The sequence below is a fragment of the Acomys russatus genome, chromosome 5, assembly GCF_903995435.1.
Source record: "Acomys russatus chromosome 5, mAcoRus1.1, whole genome shotgun sequence".
Classification (NCBI taxonomy): Eukaryota; Metazoa; Chordata; class Mammalia; order Rodentia; family Muridae; genus Acomys; species Acomys russatus.
In genome coordinates this window covers 20,539,271-20,563,064 of record NC_067141.1, presented here as the reverse complement: position 1 = coordinate 20,563,064, position 23,794 = coordinate 20,539,271, and the positions used below count along the sequence as shown (strand labels likewise).

The 23,794-nt window shown below is 48.0% G+C and overlaps 1 protein-coding gene across 2 annotated transcripts; it reads left to right on the top strand.

Annotated features, from left to right (window-relative positions):
• The first annotated feature begins 1,084 nt into the window (after positions 1 to 1,084).
• On the top strand, positions 1,085 to 23,543 carry Tubgcp2 (tubulin gamma complex associated protein 2). Of its 2 annotated transcripts, none has more exons than XM_051145557.1 (17): positions 1,085 to 1,291; positions 2,541 to 2,669; positions 3,628 to 3,804; positions 4,921 to 5,080; positions 11,909 to 12,116; positions 12,383 to 12,582; positions 13,046 to 13,235; positions 13,900 to 14,045; positions 14,771 to 14,897; positions 15,154 to 15,334; positions 16,953 to 17,125; positions 17,590 to 17,718; positions 19,382 to 19,502; positions 19,793 to 19,936; positions 20,991 to 21,119; positions 22,344 to 22,507; positions 23,101 to 23,543. In XM_051145557.1, the coding sequence occupies exons 1-17, from the start codon at positions 1,142 to 1,144 to the stop codon at positions 23,234 to 23,236; spliced, it is 2,664 nt and encodes an 887-aa protein (XP_051001514.1). In that variant the 5' UTR covers positions 1,085 to 1,141; the 3' UTR covers positions 23,237 to 23,543. The 2 variants fall into 2 exon arrangements, with proteins under 2 accessions (XP_051001514.1, XP_051001513.1); XM_051145556.1 differs by having other exon boundaries at positions 1,086 to 1,291; positions 14,717 to 14,897.
• Positions 23,544 to 23,794: the final 251 nt, after the last annotated feature.

The following is a 23,794-nucleotide window of genomic DNA, read 5'->3' as shown; positions in this document are numbered from 1 at the left end:
AAGTGCATCCAGGCCCTCTGCAAGAACAGCCAGACGCTCTTACCTGCTGAGCCATGAATCCACAGTAACTGGCACTTAAGATACTGTTGGCTCAGCTATCAGTGGGAGAGTAGAAGCCGCCATGTTGTCAGTTGTTAGTACCAGGGTATCGGTACATCTGTTCCCCACTAGGACATACTACACAGTCTCCACACGGTCAGCCACTTCCACTGGGATGATGGGACAGAAGTCACCATGCCTTTCCTAACCAGCAGAACATTGGTTTAGAAAGTCTCATGCTGTCTTTTCTGTTCTGCAACATAAAATCCAGCTCTGTTGGATCTTGAAACAGATTCTTACTGTGTCTCCCAGGCTGCTCTCGACTGTGATCTTCCTGCCCCAGGCTCTCAAGCTGTGGGCTTCCAGAGTTAGAAGCTGTTTTGATTTCTGTTATTTGTGACCAGTGTCTAGACCCTGGTACAGCTGGCCCTGGTACAGAGCATCAGTAAAGAGGGAATATGCGGAAATCTTACCCTACCTAAAATATCTTTGTATGTAGCCAGGCCTGGACCAGAAAAGGAGACATTAAAGAGTACAAAAAAGGACGGGTGTCTGGACAGAGACACCACCCAACAGTTTAGGGCTTAAGATCTGGGTATGCCTCACCAGTGGGAGGCTTTCATATGTTGAGACAGAGACAGCAGCCTAGGCCTGTGCAAGCTCCCTCAAAGGGCAACATCATTGCATCTACCCAGTCAGGGCCAGAAAAGCTGGGACAGCATAGCAGATCTGCCCTTTGCTGGCCCATGATGGACTGGACCAGGAAGTGAGAACCAGGCCTGTGGGGCCCATTTCAGTGATTTACCTGGTACAGCTGGCTCCTTATGTGGTGGCGTGGGCTGGGAAACAACTAGAAGCTGTGTCACCAAGGGCATGGCACAGGTGAACACCACCGTGATGGTGGCTGGCAAGAGCTTGGCAGTGTTGTGATAAATCTGCCTGCCAGGGATGGGGAAAGGCTGGCGGTTGACATAATCTTGGCAATGATTTTTATGTCAAAGGCTTGAATCAGTCAAAAAGCCACTTTAGGTTTTAATTTTATAAAAAGCTTTCTTTCTGTCTTCAGGAGAGCATTGCTATGTTGGTGTCTCTGAGCTGAACTATGAGTGAATTTCGGATTCACCATGATGTCAATGAGCTGCTCAGTCTGCTACGAATCCATGGCGGGGACGGGGCTGAGGTCTACATTGACCTGCTGCAGAAGAACCGGACACCATATGTTACAACCACAGTCTCTGCCCATAGTGCCAAGGTGAGCACCTGTTCCTGATGCAGGACCATAGGGGCCTATAGGTGTAGGGCCATGGGTGTGGGCACTTATCCTAGGGCACTGGGGCCTGTCCCTGATAGCCACAGCAAGGCCGGTGCTGGGCCAACGGTACCTGGTGGGTGCCTTCCTTTGACCCTGGCATTCACCATGCTCTGCTAGTCTTCCTAGCACTAGCTCCTGTTATTTTCCCCACTATGTGAATGAACCAGTGGCTATCCAGAGAGAAATAGATAGAGAACTAATCCCTTGAGCTCCGACCTCACAGTCCTCCTCTGTTCCCTGAGGAGGAGACCTAATATATGTAAAAATTACTAGGTGGGAACAGGGAAGCTGCTGGTATTAATCACACAGAAATTCTTTCAGTATTTTTCTTTTTCTCACTGCGTAGCCTTGACTGATCTGAATCTCACTATGTAGATATTTAGAACAGGCCAGCCTTGAACTCAGAGATCTATCTCCTGAGTGCTGGGATTAAAGATGAGTGCCACACCATACCTGGCTCGAGTATCATTTCTTTAGTAAAGGGTTCATAATTCAAATTTATACACCTTTAATAAAAGATGTCTTTGAATTTGAAAGCTACTTCTAAAAATATGTGATTTTAGACCTAAAACCATACATGTTAGAAAGATGGCTCAGTGCTTAAGAATACTTGCAGAGGACTTGATTCCGTTTCCAGCTCCCTGTGTGGGGGCTTATAACCATCTGTAACTCCAGTTCCAGAGGATCTTATGTCCCTTTCTGATCTCCATAGGCACTGCATGCACATGTTGCACAGACATACATGTAAGAAAAACACTCAAGACACATAAAATATATCTTTTAAAGTTAAAATAAAACATTGTGAAGCTTCACATATTTAAATTGAGTGGGTCAGGTTCAGAAAGCACTCATTTACTTTGTCAGATCATTAACAATTGCTGAGTGAAACATCCTTGAACTGGTATAGGCAGAAGTTCGAGGGCAATGACTTCAAGGTATAGAAGAGTGCATGAACTCACAGGAGAGTTGTGAGTGTTCCTCGGCCTGTGAGGCATGAATTTGAGAAGTCAGTCAGTGGCTAGGTTTGCTGGGCCATTGACATTGATTTCCTGCTAATTTCAGAGATGTGATTATTTAGCTCACCTGATTCAACCCTGGGGCATACGTGCACGTGCGTGCGTGTGTGCGATTTTCTTGAAGATTTTTTTAATAATTATTTGATTGTTACCACTTATGCTTGTGATTTGAGGTCAAAATTGCAGAATTTTCTCGTACTCCTGAGGACTTCTTAAAGAAATACGATGAACTGAAATCTAAAAACACAAGGAACCTTGATCCGCTGGTGTACCTGTTATCAAAGCTCACGGAAGACAAAGAGGTAAGCCTCCTGCCTCACCTGCGTCACCACGCCTGCTTTGGAGACATTGAAAACACCCTCCACAGGGTGCTGGCGTGTCTTCCTCAAGGAGCCTGGATGCAGGTACTGCCCAACGGGCACTTACTTCTGTATATCCTGCCCTGATTTCTTGTGAGGGCAACACCTGGAAGGTATGTGTTTGCTGAAATGTTAGCAATACCAGAAAACTTAAAGGGAAATAGTTATATGGGTTTGTAGTTTCAGTCCCCATTGCTTTTGGGCCCATGTTTAGACAGAACATTAGGAAGTAGCCTGGTAGAGAGGTGACAGAGCCGTTGACATCAGGGAGTAGCCTGGTAGAGAGGTGACAGAGCCGTTGACATCAGGGAGTAGTCTGGTAGAGAGGTGACAGAGCCGTTGACATCATGACAACTGGAAAGCAGAAGGGATGGACTAACAGCATGAGGAGTTTAGTTTGTGTTATTGATGAGTTCTTCCATTGATACGGTTAGAGTCTTTATCATCCAGTCCCTCAATAGCATTACCAGGCAGAGACTGAGCCTTTAACACATGAACCTTTTAGTAGACATTTCATATCCAGATCACAGCAGTGAATTGTAATAAGCTGTGACTCAGAGTGAGCATAGACAGGGAACATGGATGTAGTAGCATGAGGTGAGCGCATCTGCTTTTCTCTGATGCTGTGTGGTGTGGAGCCAGTGAGTAGAGTATTGATCCCTCCTCTCCATCAATGCAGAGGTGTATGCCAGGCACTAGAACAGAAAAGGGAAGTGGCACTGCAGCCTGGGTGCTGTAGGTAGAATAGAGAGGAACGTTCGTCCACTGGGGATGAAATCGGGTTGACTATCAGAGAAGGCGATAGGCTTTCCTTCCCCTGCTGTTCTGGTGACATGACAGGTGGTAGAACACAGTGAGCTACTGTGGCCCAGGGTAAATGCATAGTTTTATATGTTTTCAGACACTGCAGTATTTGCAACAGAATGCAAAGGAAAAAGCTGAGCTTGCAGCTAATGCTGCAGGCAGCAGTACCACCAGCTTCAGCATCCCTGTCGCAGCCTCGAAGCTGTCCACACAGGAGCTTGAGGAACTGAGGAAGCAGCTTGGCAGTATGGGCACAGGCTCCACACTGCAGCAGGTACCAGATCTATCGTGGTCCATAGACACTGTTTGCAGCAACCCTGGGTGCTAAGTAAGCAGATATGTCTGCTCTTAGTCAAAATTAATCTGAGCCGGGCGTCGTAGCACACACCTTTAATCCCAGCACTCAGGAGGCAGAAGCTGTGAGTTCAAGGCCAGCCTGGTCTACAAAGTGAGACTAGGATAGCTAAAGCTACACAGAGAAACCCTGTCTGGAAACCTCCTCCCCCCCTTCCCCCCAAAAGAAATCTGAAGTGAGGCTGGATTGTGTTCTATAGTCATAATTCTGACCCATAAGAACAAACGGTGCAGTGAGGTGCTATCCAAGTCCACCAGCAGTGCACCTGAGCAGCACAAGTCATGATTTCCTGATGGAGCTTGTGACAGTTTCCAACACAATACTGCTTTTTAAATTACCAGTTTTCTTCCACTGTACTTGCTGCTGCTTGGATCTATTCCACCTCACCCGGGTCTTTTTATGAGTTTTGAGTGTCATCTTATAGCCAGCACATGCCTGCCTTTGAGCCCCTTAGACCCCATGTCACACTGCCCTCATACCGCTTGCTCTGTGTGACCTACGGGTGCACAGAGCTAAGTCAGTGCTTCAAAAGTCGCCCAGCTTTGTCAGTCTCTGGTTGGTAGTCTCCCAGAAAGGCCAATGCTCTGTGCATGGCCTAGCATCTCTGTGGTTGGCCTTCTTCACAGGGCAAGGATGTCTGTCAGTTGCTAACCCCTGTCTTAACTCAACAAGTGCTGTTAGACATAGCCACTGCTAAGAAAATTGATTCAGGCTTTTCTTGCTCTGTGTCCTGATCTGAAACAGCTCTGAGGTAAAATGCAAACACTCTCCTGTGGCTCCCGTAGCTAGTGCCTGAAACCTGTGGGTTCCTTGCTGAACAAAGACCTTGAGAGGGTCTGCATCTCTTGTTCCTAGGCCCAGATGTTGTGATGGGCAGATAGAAATATGTCTCCTTTTACAATAAGATTGAATGTCCTATGTGCTATGGACTTCTCTATCAAAGAAGTGTTAATTTCCATAGATAGCTTAGTTTTGTCTGCACTATAGTATATTTTTATTTCTGTTTTTGTTTTTGTTTTTTAATGCCCTTACTAGTCTCTGGAACTTACAAGAAAGATGCTTCGAGACAAACAGAACAAAAAAAATTCAGGCCAGCCCCTCCCAGTCTTCCCTGCATGGGTATATGAGAGGCCAACACTGGCTGGAGATTTCTTGATTGGTTCGGGCTTGAGCTCAGACACAACTTTGCCGATAGGTATGTGGTGAATTTCTTTCTGAGACCTCGGAATTCCTCTCTGTTTGCTTGCATGTGCCTCAGCATGCGGAAAACCACGAGTGACACACGGAAGCCCAGGGGACTTGAAGTGGCTGGTGTTGCATTCCTCCTGCCAGAGCCTTAGCGCAGAAGCTGGCCTCCCAGGCTGTGCACAGATGTGCAGACACAGGGACCAGGAGGGTACATTCACCTGAAAAGTGGTTTGTGGTTACCACAAACGACCCCAAGTACTAGAACTGTGCTCCCAAAGACCATAAAAGTTACGTCTATGTAACAGCACTGCAGGTTCAGAGCAGGTTCTCAGGACTCTAAGCTGTGTGGTGGTATGCTATGGGCTACATACAACCCCATATAGCCCTTCCAGATTGCAATAGGAAATGCTGTGCATTGGCATAGCATGCATGTGGTTTCCTGTTCCTTTGATGGCAGCCCCAGTTCAAGAGAAATGTGGAGTGATGTGCCTTGCCATACCTCATGAGTTCTATGTGGTGTTGGTGTACAGGTCTGCTGTCACCTTTAGAAATTCCTTATAGGGCTCTTAGGCCAATTATTGTCTCCTGTCCCCAAGTAGACATGATTTTGCTGCAAGTACGTGGGAAGGTAGAGACAGCTGGCTTTATGTCATGGACTTCTTGTTTGCAGCATTGATATTTGCCTAGTTGTCACCTATCCCATCACCTGGTAGAGGTTATCTTCGCCTTCCCTGTCCGCTCTACACATAGATCCCTGTGGTCAGCAGAGTCATCATCCTTGGGAGAGCCTCAACCTTAGACCTAACCTTTCTGCAACCTGTGGGTGTAGCTGCTGCTCTGCATAGTGTGTCCTTCAGCGCTCGTCCCTGCTGAATTTCACCATCTTCAGCATCACTTAGCATCATGAGTCATCGTTACCCCAGTTGTCCCAAGTCTGCCCTTCCAACCACTCTTTGCAGTAAACTCCCCTCTCTTCTCCCATTGCCCCTGCTCTTTGGGGTTTACTCCCAGATCTAATCTACCTCTTCCATCTCCCCTTCCAAGTGTCCAGGTAAACTTTGTGTCTTAAGGCTACTCTGCTGCTATACCTGCCACTTCCCCAGTGGCTTACTCACACCTCCAGCTGTTGAACATTGAAATGCAATGAATGTGGCCAAGCAACCAGTTTTCTGTTTTCTTTCTCTAATCCCAGTGGCCATGGCTTAATGCAGGGGCATGGATCTGACAACCTCATCTTCCCCTCTTCCAGTAGCTTCCGTACTCACTATAGGCATGGCTAGAGCCCACTTTCAGTACAGGGCCTGAGTCTTAGATAAGCCTATCTAGTCACAGCCCTACAACCCCCACCTCCTTCCTTAAACTCTGACATGCCAGGCATGGTGGCACACGCCTTTAATCCCAGCACTCAGGAGGGAGAGGCAGATGGATCGGATCCCTGTGGGTTCGAGGCCAGCCTGGTCTACAAAGCAAGTCCAGGATAGCCAAGGCTACACAGAGAAACTCTGTCTCGGGGAAAAAAAAAAAAAAAAAAAAAACAAGAAGAAGAAGGACAAGGACAAGGAGAAGGAAAACAAGAAGAAAGAAAGAAAGAAAGAAAGAAAGAAAGAAAGAAAGAAAGAAACACTGACAGTGTGGCCAGGCTGGCCCCTTCTGGCCCTTGAGCTCCATTTGCTACTCAGATGAGCCAGGTTTGCTACCTCAGGGTATTTGCACATTGTCTTCTCCAGCCCCTTCAGAGCTCAACTGAAGATCTTGCCCATTACAGTGTATGATGGTTCAGTTTTGTTTGGTACTTTTTTCCCTATATGGGCATGTTGCTAGAAGGGCAGGGCTGGCATCTGCTGTGCACATGTATTGATTAGAAGCAGCAGGAGAGTGTCTGCCAGACTCGTGCTTGGCAGTGAGTGGCTACTGGTAGTCATTTGAGTAAGCAGGGTGATTCACAACATTTCAGTAATGATACAGTACTGAGGTGTGGGAGGGCCCCTCCTCCTCTGCACTGAGGACTTCACGCTGCAAGTGAACCAAGAGTGGTATGAGAGAAATAACCTACAGAGGGTCAGAGCTGTTCTTAGAAGATCCTGCCATTCAGGAAACACACGGTCAAACTGTGAACCGTGAAGATTAGAAAGAGAAAGCCAGTGGAGGAAAGTGAGAAATGGCACTTGGAATTCAAAGGCAGGCATTTAAGCTAGACGTCCTGCCCTGGGGCTGGAAGGCACTGCACAGAGCCTTGCATGTGGCAGCTACACAGTCTCTGGTGGAAGCTATGCAAGGCCAACAAAGAGGTCTTATTTTGTGGCACTTTCCCATTCTGTCAGGCCCAGGTTGTTTCCTGAATGACACCAGCATGTGTCAGGCTTGTGGAGACAGGAGGGAAAGCCATGCTGAGATTGGATGACTGGGACAGGGCCACCTCAGTAAGTGGACTGTGACCACCATCTTGTCCTGTTGATACAGAAGTAGGCATTTTTTTTTACATTTGATACGTGGTGTTCTGTTCGTTTGTTTTGGGGTTTGGTTGGTTGGTTGGTTTGGTTTGGTTTTAGTTTTTCAAGACAGGATTCTCTGCATAGCTTTGGCTGTCCTGGACTTGCTTTGTAAACCAGGCTAGCCTCGAACTCACAGAGATCCACCTGCCACTGCCTCCCCGAGTGCTGGGATTGCAGGCATGCAGCCACTGCACCCAGTATTTATTTATTTATCTAGTTATTTATTTATTTAGTTAGTTAGTTAGTTAGTTAGTTTTTCAAGACAGGTCCTCTCTGTGTAGCCTTGGCTGTCCTGGACTTGCTTTGTAGACCTGGCTGGCCTTGAACTCACAGTGATACGCCTGCCTTTGCCTCCCGAGTGCTGGGATTAAAGGCATGCACCACCACACCTGGCTTGTTTGTTTTAGATAGGGTTTCAGAATATAGCCTTGGCTTTCCTGAAACTCACTGTGTAGAGCAGGCTGCCCCCAAACTCTCAGAGATCTACCTGCCTCTTCGTACTGAGTGCTGGGATTGAAGTTGTATGCCACCATGCCTGGCCATGATGCCTTTTTAAAGACAATCTTCCTCATTGGTGAACACACAGATGTACTGTTGGATGATACATGCTGCATCCTTAGCCTGTTCTGAGTGTTTTTGAACTCCTGACTTGAGAAGATCCACGTGTGGAAGGCCTTGCCATTACCCAGCTTCCACCTTCCCCCTGGCATTCGGAGTCTGTGGTCCTCCAGCGGACTATTACAGGAGCCAAGGATAGCACATTAACTTTCTCACTGGCATAAATGACTTACAGGAAGAAAGATTTGTGTCCATGGTTTCAGAGGTGTAAGTTCACAGTCATTGGCTCTGTTGGTTCTGGTGAGACAGAGAATCATAGTAGATAGAACGTGTGAAAGGAACTTTTTTTTTTAGTTTTTCGAGACAGGGTTTCTCTGTGTAGCTTTGGCTGTCCTGGACTCACTTTGTAGACCAGGCTGGCCTCGAACCCACACGATCCACCTGCCTCTGCCTCCCGAGTGCTGGGATTAAAGATGTGCGCCACCACCACCCGGCTTTGTAAAAGGAACTTTTATTCTTCTGATTTAATTGTCGTCTCAGAGGCTCAATGCCTCTGTCTGCTAGTCTAGGCCTAGTCCTGGAAGCTTCTAGCCTCTGTACAATCTAACCTAGGACTAGACTGTCTTCAGCCTCTGAGACCTACTGCTGAATAAACTCACCCTTTCTACCATTTTCTGAACTCTGGCTGGCTGGTTCAACTCAGCTCTTCTTGCTCAAACTCCTCTCTCCAGGCTGATTGATTCAATCTGACTTCTCTCTTGGCCTTTGAATTGTTCTGCTTAGCCTCATATTAACTTTGGCAATCTGTTCTAATCTTCTGGCTCTTTCTCATTCCCTGGCTGCTTCTGTCTTCACCTGTGTCTAGCTTGCTCTCTCTTCAACCTCTCTCTGTAAAACTCTCCTGGTAAAAAACTGCCTCTGAATTCCATGAACTGAACTGCCATGAACTCAGCTCTACAGCCTCTCAACTCACTGACTCAACCAAAATGCCTGAACTGAACTCAGAGATCTGCATGCCTCTCTCTCCTGAGTGCTGGGATTAAAAGTGTGTATCACCACGCTTAGACCTAAGCTTTTCTTTACCTGAAACTGGTTCTATACCAGGCTAGCATTGAACTCAGAGATCTGCTTGCCTCTGTCTCCTGGGATTAAAGCCGTGTCTGTATTCCAGCCAAAGTAGCCATGTTGCTGGATTAAAATTCCTCAACAAGAACCTGTGAAAGGAGTCTGTTTACCTTATGGTGGTCAGGAAGCAGAGAGCAAGCATGGAGCTAAGGACCAAGCATAAACTTCAAAGGCACACCCCTACTAACCCACTTCCTCTATATCCTCTCTTAAAGTTTCCAGGATCTCCCAAAATGGTGCCACCAGGTGGGGACCAAGTGTGGGAAACCATTTCATATTCAAGTCATTATGGTTCTCCCGAGCTTCCAGAGGTTCATGGCGTCTCACGATATAAAACACATCTAGTTCCTCTCCAGAGGACCTAAAGTCTTAACATTTCCACCATTTTTCAAAGTCCAGAGTGTCTCTGAAATTTAAGTCACACAATTCCAAGATGCAGTGACACAAAGTAAACATTCCCCTTCCAAGAGGGACTGTTAGAAGAATGGCTAGGAAGGAGCCTGTAGGCTTGGAGTCTGGTCTGTTCTTAAGATACCTACAAGGAATCTTTCCTGTTGTTCAGATGCAAAATAGTTGGCTTTATACTTCTAGTACCAAGGACTGAGCGCAGGATCTCATGGGTACCAGGCAAGCACTCCCAGTGAGCTGCATCTCCAACACTTGGCTACTGCTGCTTTTTGTTTTCTTTCTTCATTTCTTAGTTAAAAAAATTTTTTTCACACAATATATTTTGATCATGTTTGTTCTTCCCAAACTCCTTCCAGATCCTCCCACCTCCCTACTCACCCAACTTTATGTTCCTTCTCTCGTGTTTAAAACAAAATACAAAACAAAGGGGGAAAATACCAATAAGACCAAAAAAAAAAAAAAACCCACAAAAAATTCGTGAAGTTGGTTGTATGTTGACTGACTAGTCCTAGGCACGGGAGTGCCCTATGGCTGATAAACCCGGTGACACTATTGGAGAAAACTCAGCAAATATCAGTTGCACATTCCTTCTTGATTAGGAGAGGAGCTTTGTGCCCACTTTCCTCTCAGTGCTGAGACCCTGTCTGGTTTGAGCCTGTGCAGGTCTTCTGCATGCCACCACAGTCTCTGAGTTCATAGCTGCTTGAGTCCTGCTGTGTCTTGGAGACACTGTTTAATTGGCTTCTTTCTCTCTTTTTTAAATAATTTATTTTTATTTTATGTGCATTGGTATGAAGGTGTCAGATCACCTCGAACTGAAGTTACAGACAGTTGTGAGCTGCCATGTGCTGGGAATTGAACCTGGGTCCTTTGGAAGGGCAGACAGTACTCTTTTTTTTTTTTTTTAAGATTTATTATTATGTATACAGCGTGCTGCCTGCAAGCCAGAAGAGGCATCAGATTACATTACAGATGGTTGTGAGCCACCATGTGATTGCTGGGAATTGAACTCAGGACCTCTGGAAGAGCAGTCAGTGCTCTTAACCTCTGAGCCATCTCTCCAGCCCCTAGTTGGTTTTTTCTAATGATGCTGCTAATCTCTTCAGGAACCATGCCTATTTCAGCCCCACTCTTTCATGGTCTTTTCTGACTGAACTGTAATTTTTCAGGTCTTCGTGCTCTGCTTTTTTTGTTGTTGCTGTTCCCTATACTCAGTGTGAAACCCCTGAAGGGGCCTGGGATAACCATGTTGTAGCCTGAATGAACGATTCCCTCAAAGTCACTTCGCCATACTTCAGTGGTATAGTTAGACTCAGACTCACATAATTTTTTTCTTCCTTTCTTTCTTTCGATTTATTTATTTATCATGTATACCTGCATGCCAGAAGAGGGCACCACATCTCATCATTAGAGATGGTTGTGAGCTACCATGTGGTTGCTGGGAATTGAACTCATGACCTCTGGAAGACAGCTAGTGCTCTTAACCTCTGAGCCATCCCCTCCAGCCCCTCACACAAATTTTCAGGGCACAAATAGTATGAGCATAAATTCTTTGCTAAAGGTACAGATGGCCTCAAGTCTTTGCTCCCATCTGCAACCGGATAAGCCTGCCTTTCACTCTCTATTCCTATGAATTCTATGGTGTTCTGATCATCTGCGCTCACAAGAATTGCCCATGGAGTTTGCTTAAATTCAAGGCTTCTTCAGCCTGCATTTCCAAACATTTCCACTTTCCCCCCAGACCAGTTCCTAAGAACCACTTGGCGGGGTTTAGTTACAGCAACAATGTAACTTGTTGGAGCCAGCTTTATCTGTTACTTTTGCATAGTTGTGAGAACTCAGAGGACAGCTTAAGGTGGGGAGGGGCTGGGCGGGCGGCTTCCGTCCCCTGCCCCATGGATTCCGAGCCCATGGTGAGACAGAACATCAACAACCCCAGATGCCGGAAGGCTAGACCTCTGGACAGGAAGCAGATCAAGGAAAGAGCTGAGGATCCGATGTAACCTTCAAAGATATACCTCCCAGTATCCTAGTTCCTATAACCATGTCCTATGTCCTGGGGTTTCCAGAACCTACCAAATAGTGCCCCAGCCAAGGGTCAAACATTGAGCACAGTCTGTGGAGTATGTTTCATATTGAGACTATACCAGGGAATCACTTTCTCTTTTTGCCCATCTGTGTGCACGGGGTTGATAAAGTTATGGAGTTGGCGGCTTGGGGCGCCTGAGTCTAGCGTTGCCTGTGCCTTGCAGGTACGCTGCCCTTGGCCTCCCAGGAGTCAGCAGTGGTGGAAGACCTGCTCTATGTGCTTGTGGGTGTGGATGGCAGGTACATCACTGCTCAGCCCTTGGCTGGGAGGCAGAACCGAACCTTCCTTGTGGACCCCAACCTGGACCTGTCTATCCGGGAACTGGTAAACAGAATCCTCCCTGTAGCTGCCAGCTACTCTACTGTGACCAGGTGAGTCCCTCATATGACCAGCCACCTCCTGATGAAACAGGTTCTTCTCTGGCTTGTGATTCTCCCTTCTTCCTCAATAAATTTTGAAGAACCTGTGAATCACCAATCCCCATCCTGACTCAACTCTTATTGCCACAGGTTCCCACTGGCTATAAGTACTGGAGAGAGTAATTTGCTTCCTGAGTGAGAAGGGGACTTGGATTAGCTCAACTTTTGTTTGGAAGTTTAGCTCTTCCCCCAGGACGTCCCATGTATCTTTGCTGTAGGTTCATTGAGGAGAAGTCTTCATTCGAATATGGGCAGGTGAACCATGCCTTAGCTGCTGCCATGAGGACCCTGGTAAAGGAATACCTGATCCTGGTCACACAACTGGAACAGCTGCACAGGCAGGGCCTCCTCTCACTTCAGAAGCTCTGGTTCTACATCCAGCCAGCCATGCGTACCGTCGACATCCTTGCCTCCCTTGGTGCGGACCTGCTGATGGAGGGGCTGCAGGTGGAGGGCTCCCTAGAGCAGTGCATGGCAGGGCCGTTCTGGCTGTGCCTGGCCATTCATATTTTACTCTCTGGTAGCAGACCGATGAGGCAAAGTTCCTGTCATATCTTGTTTTAGTGACCTATAAAAGGAAGGCTCTGGAGCCCTTCTTTCTTTTTTCTTGTTTTTTGAGACAGGGTCTCATTATGTATTGTAGGCTAATAGCAAGCTAACTGTGTAGTCCACAGTGGCCTCTAGCTTGCAGTCACCTTGCTTCAGTCTCTCAGGTGCTGGGATTTGCCTGTGTGTCACCACAGTAGGGCTGGAAGCTTTTCTTGATAGCTTCTTAGCGACTGTAGCGTTAGCATCTGAGCGTGGCACCTGTCTTGGCAGGGGTCCTGCCTGCCAGGGGTGCATAGACGTCTGGGTAGTGAGCCGCTCACTTCTGCCCACAGCCACCTCAGTGGATAAAGGCGAGTGTATGGGCGGGTCGACGCTGAGCCTTCTCCATGACAGGAGCTTCAACTACACGGGGGACAGCCAGGCCCAGGAGCTGTGCCTCTATCTGACCAAGGCAGCCAGCGCACCCTACTTTGAGATCCTGGAGAAGTGGATCTATAGGGGTATCATTCATGACCCATACAGGTAGGGCTTATGGGTGCCAGATACCTTTCACCTGGACTCTGCACTGTGCATTAGTCTCTGAGAAGAAACTAATGGGTCCTCAGCACAACAGTCAACTGTAAGCTGAGGAGTGTGTGTGTCACCCACTGGCTGCCTTTCAGTGGCTTCGTCCTGTTGAACATTGTGTCAGTTCTAGAGCCCATGTCACTACTTCCATGAGGTTGAGTGCCAGTCAGCATGATGCCTTTGGCCATGTAAAGCAAATGACCCGTTCACAGAGAACTCTGTGCTGTTGTCCTGGGGATAAAACCCAGGCCTTGCATGTGCTTTCCCAGAGTGGGCCTGTGTTTCTTTATGGAGGGGCCAAACAAAGGAATCTGGTGTGCTGAGCCTAGGAAGGACTGTAGTTTCTATCTGGCCACAAGTAAATGGTTCTTGAAACTCTGTGGGAAGGGTCTGATTCTGTTGTTGATAGACCCACATCCTCAGGACAAGTCATTCTGTGGCCATAATGGAAGAGTAGGGAAGAAGCCACCCAGCTCCGCCTCAGACACCCAAGTAAGGCTAGAGTTACTCAGCTCTCAGTTGAAGAGCTGTGCGGGATGTTTCTGGAAGTATGTGGCTGCCCCTGAGTCGGCCAACCTTGCCCTGTCGTGGCCTGAAACACTGTGTGGCTGACTTCCAGTGAGTTCATGGTGGAGGAGCACGAGCTGCAGAAGGAGAAGATCCAAGAGGACTACAACGACAAGTACTGGGACCAGCGCTACACAGTGCTGCCACAGCAGATCCCGTCCTTCCTGCAGAAGGTGGCAGGCAAGATCCTCAGCACAGGTGACTACTGTTTGCACAGCTCTCCAAAGAGGTCAGCGGCCTCTTCATGCTGTACCATGGGACCTGTGCGTTATCACGGCCTTCCAGCACCTCTGCCTCTGGAGATGACTTAGCTGGGAATGGCCTGCTACCCTGAGCTACTGTCCACTGGTAGTTCCTAGCCCTCCGTGACTTTATTCTGCCCACCCCCACCCCCACCCTGATCAGGAAGCTGTCTGCCTCAGACATAGCTTTCTGCCTTGGGTTTTATTATCTAAAACTTCATTATATAGCAAGAAAAGCTATGAGAAAGCCACACCTCTCAGGCCAGCTGCTTCTTCTAGTTGCATTGCACAGGTTAGGACCTGATGTAGATATTAGGCAAATTCTTGGGGCCTTGACATGTGTGCTCTGCTCTGAGAGATAAACAGAATTAGAAGATTAATTAGGAGATTATTTAGTGATCTAGCTCTCAAGGCTCTTTCAAAATCCTTCCTATGAAATGCAGACCTGAAGTGCCATTGCAGGTTACTATTGCGCAATCTTTTCAGGGACAGGCAATAAAATGTACCTCATGTCTGGGCCACTACCTCATGTTTGATTGGTTTCATAAAGGTATAGGCCTGAGACTAAACTTATACAAAGGTGCTGAATCTACCTTCATTTTATTTATTTATTTTTTTTTTTTTCAGGAAAATACCTGAATGTGGTCAGAGAATGTGGTCATGATGTCACCTGTCCCGTAGCCAAAGAGATCATCTACACCCTCAAAGAGCGGGCATACGTGGAACAGATTGAGAAGGCGTTTAACTACGCCAGCAGGGTGCTGCTGGACTTCCTCATGGAGGAGAAGGAGCTGGTGGCACACCTGAGGTTGGATTTCCCTTCGCATCCACGGGGCTGACAGGAGAATGGTCCTCCCAGCAACTATTTTATCTGTGTACAAGCTCTCTGCAGCCCCAGCGTGAGGTGACAGGGTCAATATGTCTCTCAGCTCCTTGCTGTCAGCCCCTCCCCTGCCATGCCTGAGCAGAGTAGCTCCATGTCCCACTGAGGGCAGCGAACCCTCTACCTTATATGTTGAGGGCAGGAGTCAGGCTGTGTGTTCAACAAACCCTCCCTGGCACAGGTCCATCAAGCGCTACTTCCTGATGGACCAGGGGGACTTCTTTGTGCACTTCATGGACCTTACTGAAGAGGAGCTCAGGAAGCCAGTAGAGGACATCACACCCACGCGCCTGGAGGCTCTGCTGGAGCTGGCCCTGCGAATGAGCACTGCCAACACTGACCCCTTCAAAGATGACCTGAAGGTGAGGACAGTGTTTGTCATGTCTGCTCATCTGTGGACCTGTGACAAGCAGGAGGAGAGTGGGTGCATTTTCATGACCGTTAGATGATGAGCATTGGATTTGTTCATGGGCTGTTGGTGCTTTTCTTCCTTAATTCTTTCTGCTTCGTTTTGTTTTTTTCTTGTCTTTTCTATGTTGTGTCATTTATGTCTTATAGGAGCCATTATCACACTGACATGTGATTGGCTCTAATAAGTGTTTTCGTAATTAATGTTGTAGACAGTGCTGTTTGTCCATAATAATTACTGCCCAATATCCCACCAAGTATGCTTCATCTTCACAGGGAACTTAAAAAGTCTTCACTCTTAGGATTCATTCAGTTTCCCCCATGGTTTCTCACGTATAATAACAACAGCAAAAAACATGTAAAATGTTACTGTAGACCTGAAGAGATGGGTCAGTGGGTCAAGGTTGTCCTAGGTTTCTATTGCCATAATAAACACCATAACCAAAAGCCTCTTGGGGGATGGGTTTATTTCAGCTTACAGTTCTGCATCACACTCCATCACCGAGGGAGGACAGGGCAGGACCCTGGGGGCAGGAGTTGGTGAGCAGGCCATAGAGAGGTGCTACTTACTGCTTTCTTTTTTTTCTTTTTTCTTTTTTGTTTTGTTTTGTTTTGTTTCGAGGCAGGGTTTCTCTGTGTAGCCTTGGCCATCCTGGACTCACTTTGTAGACCAGGCTGGCCTCGAACTCACAGCGATCCGCCTGCCTCTGCCTCCCGAGTGCTGGGATTAAAGGCACGCGCCACCATGCCCGGCTTCGACCTGCTTTGTTACAAAACACAGGATGGTAGCCCAAAGGTACTATCACCCACAATGGCCTGGGCAACCCATATCAAACACTAATTTTAAAAATGTACTGCAGATCTGCCTATAGACAAATTAGAGACATTTTCTTGAGATTTCCTTTTTCCAAATGACTCTAGCTTGTATCAGTTTGACATAAAACTAGCCAGCACCGGGTGTTTGCTGCTGTTGTAGAGGACCTTGGTTTAGTTCCCAGGTCCCGCATGGGGTAGCTGCATCTTTAGTCCCAGTGTGTCTGATGCCCTCTTCTCACTCACTTCCACAAGTACAAGACGTGCACGCATTTACATATATACATGTAGATACTCACAGATACACACAATACAAAAGTAAGTCTTTAAAAAGTAAGCTTCCTATGTTTTCTCTTCCATTTTAATGGAAGGTGCTTTGATTTAATTTTGTCCTGTGTGGTGTAGAGCCTGGGGCCTTACACATGCCAGGCAAGTGCTTACCAGCGCCCTATAGATATCGCAACCAACTGCTTGTTGGGAACAGGGTCTCTACGTAGCCCTGGCTGTCCTGGAACTCACTGTGTAGACCAGGCCAACCTTGAATTCATGTAGATCTGCTTGCCTTTGCCTCCCAAGTGCTGGGATTAAAGGCATGGACCCCTGTTCCTGCCTCACACCTAAGTTTTTAGTTAAGGGTTATCAGTGGGTAGTTAGTCTCTAATAGTATTCAAGAAACTTACTTGCTTTCCCACTCCATTCATGGCTAGGTAAGGGTTAAGACAATTTTGTGTTCATCATTTCTTTTCTTTAACCCCCAAGATTGACCTGATGCCTCACGACCTCATCACGCAGCTTTTGCGGGTTCTGGCCATCGAGACCAAGCAGGAGAAGGCAATGACACATGCTGACCCAACGGAGCTCACACTGAGTGGTCTGGAGGCCTTCTCCTTTGACTATATGGTCAAATGGCCACTATCACTGATTATCAACAGGTGAGGCCTGTGTGACACAGGCCATTTATGGTCAGGCAAGTGCTCACCACTGACCTAACTGTTTGGTTAAGGCTTTTCAGTTGGTGTTTAACCTCTACTAGTTTTTTTTTTTTTTTTTTTTTTTTTTTTTTTTGGTTTTCTTGAGACAGGGTTTCTCTGTGTAGCCTTGGCTGTCCTGGACTCGCTTTGTAAACCAGGCTGGCCTTGAACTCACAGCGATCTGCCTGCCTCTGCCTCTGCCTCCCAAGTGCTGAGATTAAAGGTGTGCACCACCATGCCTGGCTTAACCTCTACTAGTATTTAAGAAACTTAGTTACTTTTCCAGCTCAGTGAAGGTGTGGGTGGGAGTCAGAACTGCCTGCGCGGGCAGCGTCACACTGCAGGGTTCTTCTTACTGTCGACCCTGCAGACAGTCGAAAGCCCAGGCTGCCTTACCCAGGTTCCTGACATGCCCCTCTTTGCAGGAAGGCGCTCACCCGCTACCAGATGCTCTTCCGGCACATGTTCTACTGCAAGCATGTGGAGCGGCAGCTCTGCAGTGTCTGGATCAGCAACAAGACCGCCAAGCAGCATGCACTGCACTCCGCCAAGTGGTGAGTCCTCTTTTGCACCACTCTCATTCTAAGAAAATTAGGTCCTGTTTGGGATCTTTGAAAACATTAATTGAAAGTCACTTTAGCTTACCTGTTTTCATGACTTTTCCGCTAGCTGCATACTCACTATCTATATCCTCATAGAACTGCCTGCCAGGCTCTGTCTGCAGCACCTGAGCCCCTCCTTGCATTTCTCCCTCCCCCTTCCGCCCCCCTCCACCCCCTACCCTAGTACATAGAGCACTAAGTGCTAAGAAGTGCTCTGGTGACCTTTTGTGCACTAGTGTGTAGAGCTGGCTGGTGTTTAAAGGAAAGGTTGAAGGTAAAAGTTTTTGGCTTTGTTTTTTAAGATTTATTTATTTATTATGTATACAGTGCTCTGCCTGCATATATGCCTGCATACCAGAAGAAGTCATTATATCACATTATAGATGGTTGTGAGCCACCATGTGGTTGCTGGGAATTGAACTCAGGACCCTGGAAGAACAATCAGTGCTCTTAACCTCTGAGCCATCTCTCCAACCCCAAGGGTAAAATTTCTCAAGAATTTGTTTCAGGCTGGGCATGGTGGCACATGTCTGTAATCCCAGCACTTGTGAAGCAGAGGCAGGTGAATCGCTGTGAGTTCGAGGCCAGCCTGGTCTACAAAGCAAGTCCTAGACAGCCAAGACTACAAGAGAAACCCTATCTTGAAAAACCAAAAAACAAATTAAACAAAGAATTTGTTTCAGGGAACTGGAGAGGTAGCTCAGGGGCTAAGAGCATGATTCTCTGACAGAACAGAATTCTGCTCCCAGCACCACATGACAACTCACTAGTGCCTGTAACTCTAGCTCCAAGGGCTCCTCTTCTGGCCTCTTGGGGCATTTGCTCTCATGTGAGGATACCACATACACACACATACATATAATTAAGAAGAATATAGATCTGGGTTGAAAAAGTTGTCCCAGTAAAACAAGTGTGTGGAGCCAGCCAGGGTGGTAGTTGTTGGTGCTACCACCTACCTGATGTCCTAGCAACTTTTCAACTGCTGTGATCAAACACCATAACCACAACAAGTTCAAAATGAAGGTTTTAGCTTGAGCTTATAGTTCCAGAGGGGTAAGAGGCCCTCACCGGGGGCGTGGCAGCAAGCAGGCGGAAATGACTGCTGGAACAAGAGCTGAGAGCTCACAGCTCTTGAAGCAAAAGCAGGAGACAGAGGTCTCAAATGCTGCTAGTCGTTGAAACCTCAAAGTCCACTCCCAGACTGCACACCCCAAGGCTCCTCAGATAGCCACCAACTGGGGACACATCATTCAAACCTTTACACCTGCTCTGGTGGCTTAGTTAGCTACAGTCCTGCTTTGTGTCTCCGTGGCAAGGCTAGTTGGCACTGTCTTTTCAGGATGCAGGGGAATGGGAGTTGTGTTGGGTAGGACATTTACGTGACACCCTGATGAAGCCAGAGGTGGGAGTGAGTGTCCTCCGGCCTAAGCACTGAGGCAATCTTCCTTGATGATGTCATTTGTCCTTGTGTCTGAACTCTGCACATGGGAGCTAGGGTCACGAGAGTCTACTCTGCCGTGTGGTTCTGGGTGGGAGCTGTCACCATGTATGAGTGTACGTGCTTTATGCCAAGTCTGCATCCCCTCCTCGGGAAAACCATTGTTTATGCACTCAGGTTTGCTGGTGCTTTCACTCTGCGGCAGCGAATGCTCAACTTTGTCCAGAATATTCAGTACTACATGATGTTTGAAGTGATGGAACCGACCTGGCACATCCTTGAGAAAAACCTGAAATCTGTGAGTATCTGCTGTACTGAGTGTAGCATCTGCAAGGCTCTTTCCCAGCCAGATTGTAGTTCATTTCAGAGCACCATCATATGCTAGACAGGTGTCACAGTGGCCACAAAAATGTCCACAGTCTCATCTGCCTGCTTGCTGCCCATGTTCACGAGAAAGATGAGAGAGGAGACAGAAAGAGGGAGGAGGACAAGTAGTCTCCAAGAGACCACAGGCCCACTAAGGCAGTGGATCTGTTCAGGAAGTAGAGCACCAAGCCAGAACCGGAAGTCTCAGGCCTTTGTTTGCAGGCCTCCAACATCGACGATGTTCTTGGCCACCACACAAGTTTCCTTGACAACTGCCTGAAGGACTGCATGCTGACCAACCCTGAGCTGCTGAAGGTTTTCTCCAAGCTCATGTCTGTGTGTGTCATGTTCACCAATTGTATGCAGGTGAGGACAAGGAGGCACCGTGGGCATGCACAGTGCCTCGGCTGTTGCCGCTTGCTGCTCTGTCCCACAACTTCTGCCCTTGCAGAGCTCCTGGTCTTTGTGGCCAGTCCATCCCAGGCTGGCTGAGAAGCTTTCCAGGGGCCCTCCCTTATTTCTTATAGTGCTCTTGTGCTGGTCTCTGTTTTAGGCTTCTTCTGAATGCCTTTGCATTCATTTGTCAAAACTAAGTTTGGTTAAACTTATTACAAGCAGTTGTCCAAAATACTGCAGAAAGTATCAGGTGACAGGAGGGTAGCCTGGGGCCTCCTGGCTGGAGGATGCTGGGAGTCAGGTGCTCTTGAAGCAGCACCTTGGAGCAGTCAGGAGGTAGGAGATGTAGATGGTGATAAGTTAGAGAGGGGACAGTGACGTTCATTCCTTAGGTGTTTATGTGCCGTGTTAATTCCCACGTAAGGAAACAGGAAATAACCATGGTCTTAGAAAAATCAGTTGACAGTCACAGGGAATGCCGAGAACTACACCCTGTCTCAGTTGACAGTCCCTGGGAATGCCGAGAACAACACCCTGTCTCAGTTGACAGTCCCTGGGAATGCCGAGAACTACACCCTGTCTCAGTTGACAGTCCCAGGGAATGCCGAGAACTACACCCTGTCTCAGTTGACAGTCCCTGGGAATGCTGAGAACTACACCCTGTCTCAGTTGACAGTCCTGGGAATGCTGAGAACTACACCCTGTCTCAGTTGACAGTCCCTGGGAATGCCGAGAACTACACCCTGTCTCAGTTGACAGTCCCAGGGAATGCCGAGAACTACACCCTGTCTCAGTTGACAGTCCCTGGGAATGCTGAGAACTACACCCTGTCTCAGTTGACAGTCCCTGGGAATGCTGAGAACTACACCCTGTCTCAGTTGACAGTCCCTGGGAATGCCAAGAACTACACCCTGTCTCCAGCTCTGAGCCCCTGTGTCTCTGGGTACTGTGCACCTGTTGGTACTTGTCTTCTGTGGAGCACTGTCTGGAACTAACCATACCTTGCCTCATGACCCACCCTTAGAAATTTACACAGAGCATGAAACTGGACAGTGAGCTTGGCCGGCTGACACTGGAGCAGGGCGGTGTGCAGGGGCCACCCACAGAGACTGCGCGGACTGAGGACCGCCTCCGGAAGGAACCTACCAGGAAGGTAAGTGGCCTGGCAGCTCGTCCAGAGAGACCCTCTTCCTAGTCACTGCCACAGTGTTAGCATTGCAAACTTAAGAGAAGAAAACCTTAAACAAGACAAACATAAAGATAGGTGGGCTGGCTTATGTCTGGAACCCCAGCACCTGAGAAATGGAGGCAGGAGGATTGGTTGTTCAGAACAAGGTTCAGCTTCGTAACAAGTTTCAGACTAGACCTTTCTCAAAAACAGAGACCTCCTATCACCCCTTCCTGGCTGCCACCCCTATGACAGGGAAAACACAGTCTGAACTTAGGTTTCCAGCACAGCCGCTGGAGTCTTCCTTCTTCTCTCTCACACTGAGCCTCCACACATCTGGGCTCCAGACTGCTGTGATGCATTGTGCAGTGTTGTGTAGGTTAGGCCTGGGCTGCCTAGAGCATGGAGCTTTGCCTGGCTAAAGTGCTTTTCCCTGGTTAGAACAATCAGTTGGTACAGACAACCCCTATGAAGCCCTTAGGATTCATAGTCAGAAGGTGGCAAACGGGGGATAGTCAGAGAGCATATGAGGGCCATAAGCTAAGGCAATGGAAGACAAGGTCTATCCTCTTTGCTTATTGGTGGCCAGGAGGGAAGCCGCAGTAGTCCTGAAATCAGACTTGCAGCCTGGAGAAGCCCCAGTGTGCTGGACCTCGCTGCCCCAAGTCTTTCTCCATTTGCTGGCTTCTGATGCCCCAACTTCCCATATTTTATGATATGGCAGAACTATTCTTTCTTTCCTTTTTGTTTTTTGTTTGTTTGTTTGTTTGTTTGTTTTTCAAAACAGGGTTTCTCTGTGTAGCCTTGGCTGTCCTGGACTCACTCTGTAGACCAGGCTGGCCTCGAACTCGCAGCAATCCACCTGCTTCTGCCTCCTGAGTGCTGGGATTAAAGGTGTGCGCCACCGCTGCCTGGCTCAGAACTAATTTCTTTCATTGAAAAACTAAAGAGGCTGGGTATGGTTGCATGTACCTACATTAAGGTAGAGGCAGGAGGATCAGATATTCAAAGTGAGTTCAAGGCCAGCCTGGGCAACGTGAGACTGTCTCCAAAAAAGAATCATAAGCCAGCCTGAACTGTAGTGGCAATGGTCTGTCTCAAAACTAATAAAATCAAAACATCAAGAAAGAGAAGTGCATGCTTGTGGCCCCAGAGGGGCTAGCTGTGTACTTAATAACCAATGCTGAGCTCCCTAGGGTTTATTTTCAGCACCTGTCGGAGCATGTGGATACTCCTCCGCTGGCCTCTGGTTTCGAGGCCACCATCAATAACTTTGACAAAAACTTTTCTGCCCATCTTCTTGATTTGCTGGCTCGGCTAAGTGTCTACAGCACCAGTGACTGTGAACATGGCATGGCCAGCGTCATCTCCAGGTAAAGGTCACCTGACTTTGAAGCCCAGCCCTGTCATCTACTTCCACTGTACCCTTCCTCCCCATAGCCCCAACAGGTGCCCTAATCTGGCCTAGGCCGTGGAAAAGAGGGGCCAGCTGTGAATACTCTGAGGAGGGGATGTTTGCTTACCTCTGGGATGGGAAAGGGCTCTGGCTTTGTCCAGGAATTGGATACCATCCCTGAATTGCCCTTGGAAAAGTACTAGTTTGTGTATTGGGACCATCTAGTATCCTGGGCCACCCTATAGTGCCCTAGGTTCTGTGGTCATTAGCACTGAAAAGTCACAGCCAGGCTTCCCAAGGCTGGAGCACCCTCAGAATTTCATTGCCATAGCATGCAATAAGGCCCACCAGGGTTGAGACCTGCTAGTGTACCCTGCACTGACAGGTAGAGCATGCCCCTCCCTCTGCCTGGAAGAGGCCCAGGTTGTGTCCGTCACTGACCTCTATGTGATTGGGAGAAGAGAGGTTGCCACATGGAGAGCCCATGGCAGACCCTGTGCATCTGCTCAGCTTGGGCTGGACTCTGCTGTGTCCTGGAGTTTCCCTAACTCCCCTTTCCCTCTTCTAAAGGCTGGATTTCAATGGTTTCTATGCGGAACGCCTGGAACGTCTGTCTGCAGAGAGGAGTCAGAAGGCTTCCCCCCAAGTGCCTGTCGCAAGGGGGCCCCCAGCACCAGCACCCAGGGTGGCCATCCCTGCACAATGAGTTCACTTCTTAAAACAATGTGTCCCTGGAGCATGGGTGTTGTGTGTCATTACTGTTGAAATATGACTTGAGTTGCCATCTTGGCTCAATGAGCTCCTTTTTCAAGGTGCTAGATTTCCTTTTAGATGCTTTCCAGAGGGCTGGAGAGATAGCTCAGTCAGTAAAAAGCTTTTTGGGAAAATATGAAGACCTAAATCCAGATCCTCATCACCTGTCTTAGTTTGGACTTCTATTGCTATGATGAAACAAGCATCATAACCAAAAGCAACTTGGGGTGGCTAGGGTTTGTTCATTGTACAGCCTGTGGTCTAGTCCATCATCCAGGAGTGTCAGGGCAGGGGCCTCGAGACAGAAACTGGTACAGAGGCCATGGAGGAGTGCTGCTCACTGGCTTCCCATGGCTTACTAAGTCTGTTTTCTCATCACACACTGGACCAGGACCAGCTCAGAGGCACCACCGTCCACCTGTCCACAGTGAGCTGGTCCCTCCCTCCCACAGCAAGCATCAATTAGGAAATGCACCATAGACAATCTTGTGAGGCATTTTCTCAGTTGAGG

What these genes read in the sequence shown, in the direction of transcription:
- Tubgcp2 (XM_051145556.1), top strand. Translation starts at nt 1,142, where the DNA reads ATGAGTGAATTTCGGATTCACCATGATGTCAATGAGCTGCTCAGTCTG. An exon ending in AGACACAACTTTGCCGATAG is followed by an intron (nt 5,081 to 11,908) that starts GTATGTGGTGAA and finishes TGTGCCTTGCAG; the next exon opens with GTACGCTGCCCTTGGCCTCC. An exon ending in GAGCTGGTGGCACACCTGAG is followed by an intron (nt 14,898 to 15,153) that starts GTTGGATTTCCC and finishes TCCCTGGCACAG; the next exon opens with GTCCATCAAGCGCTACTTCC.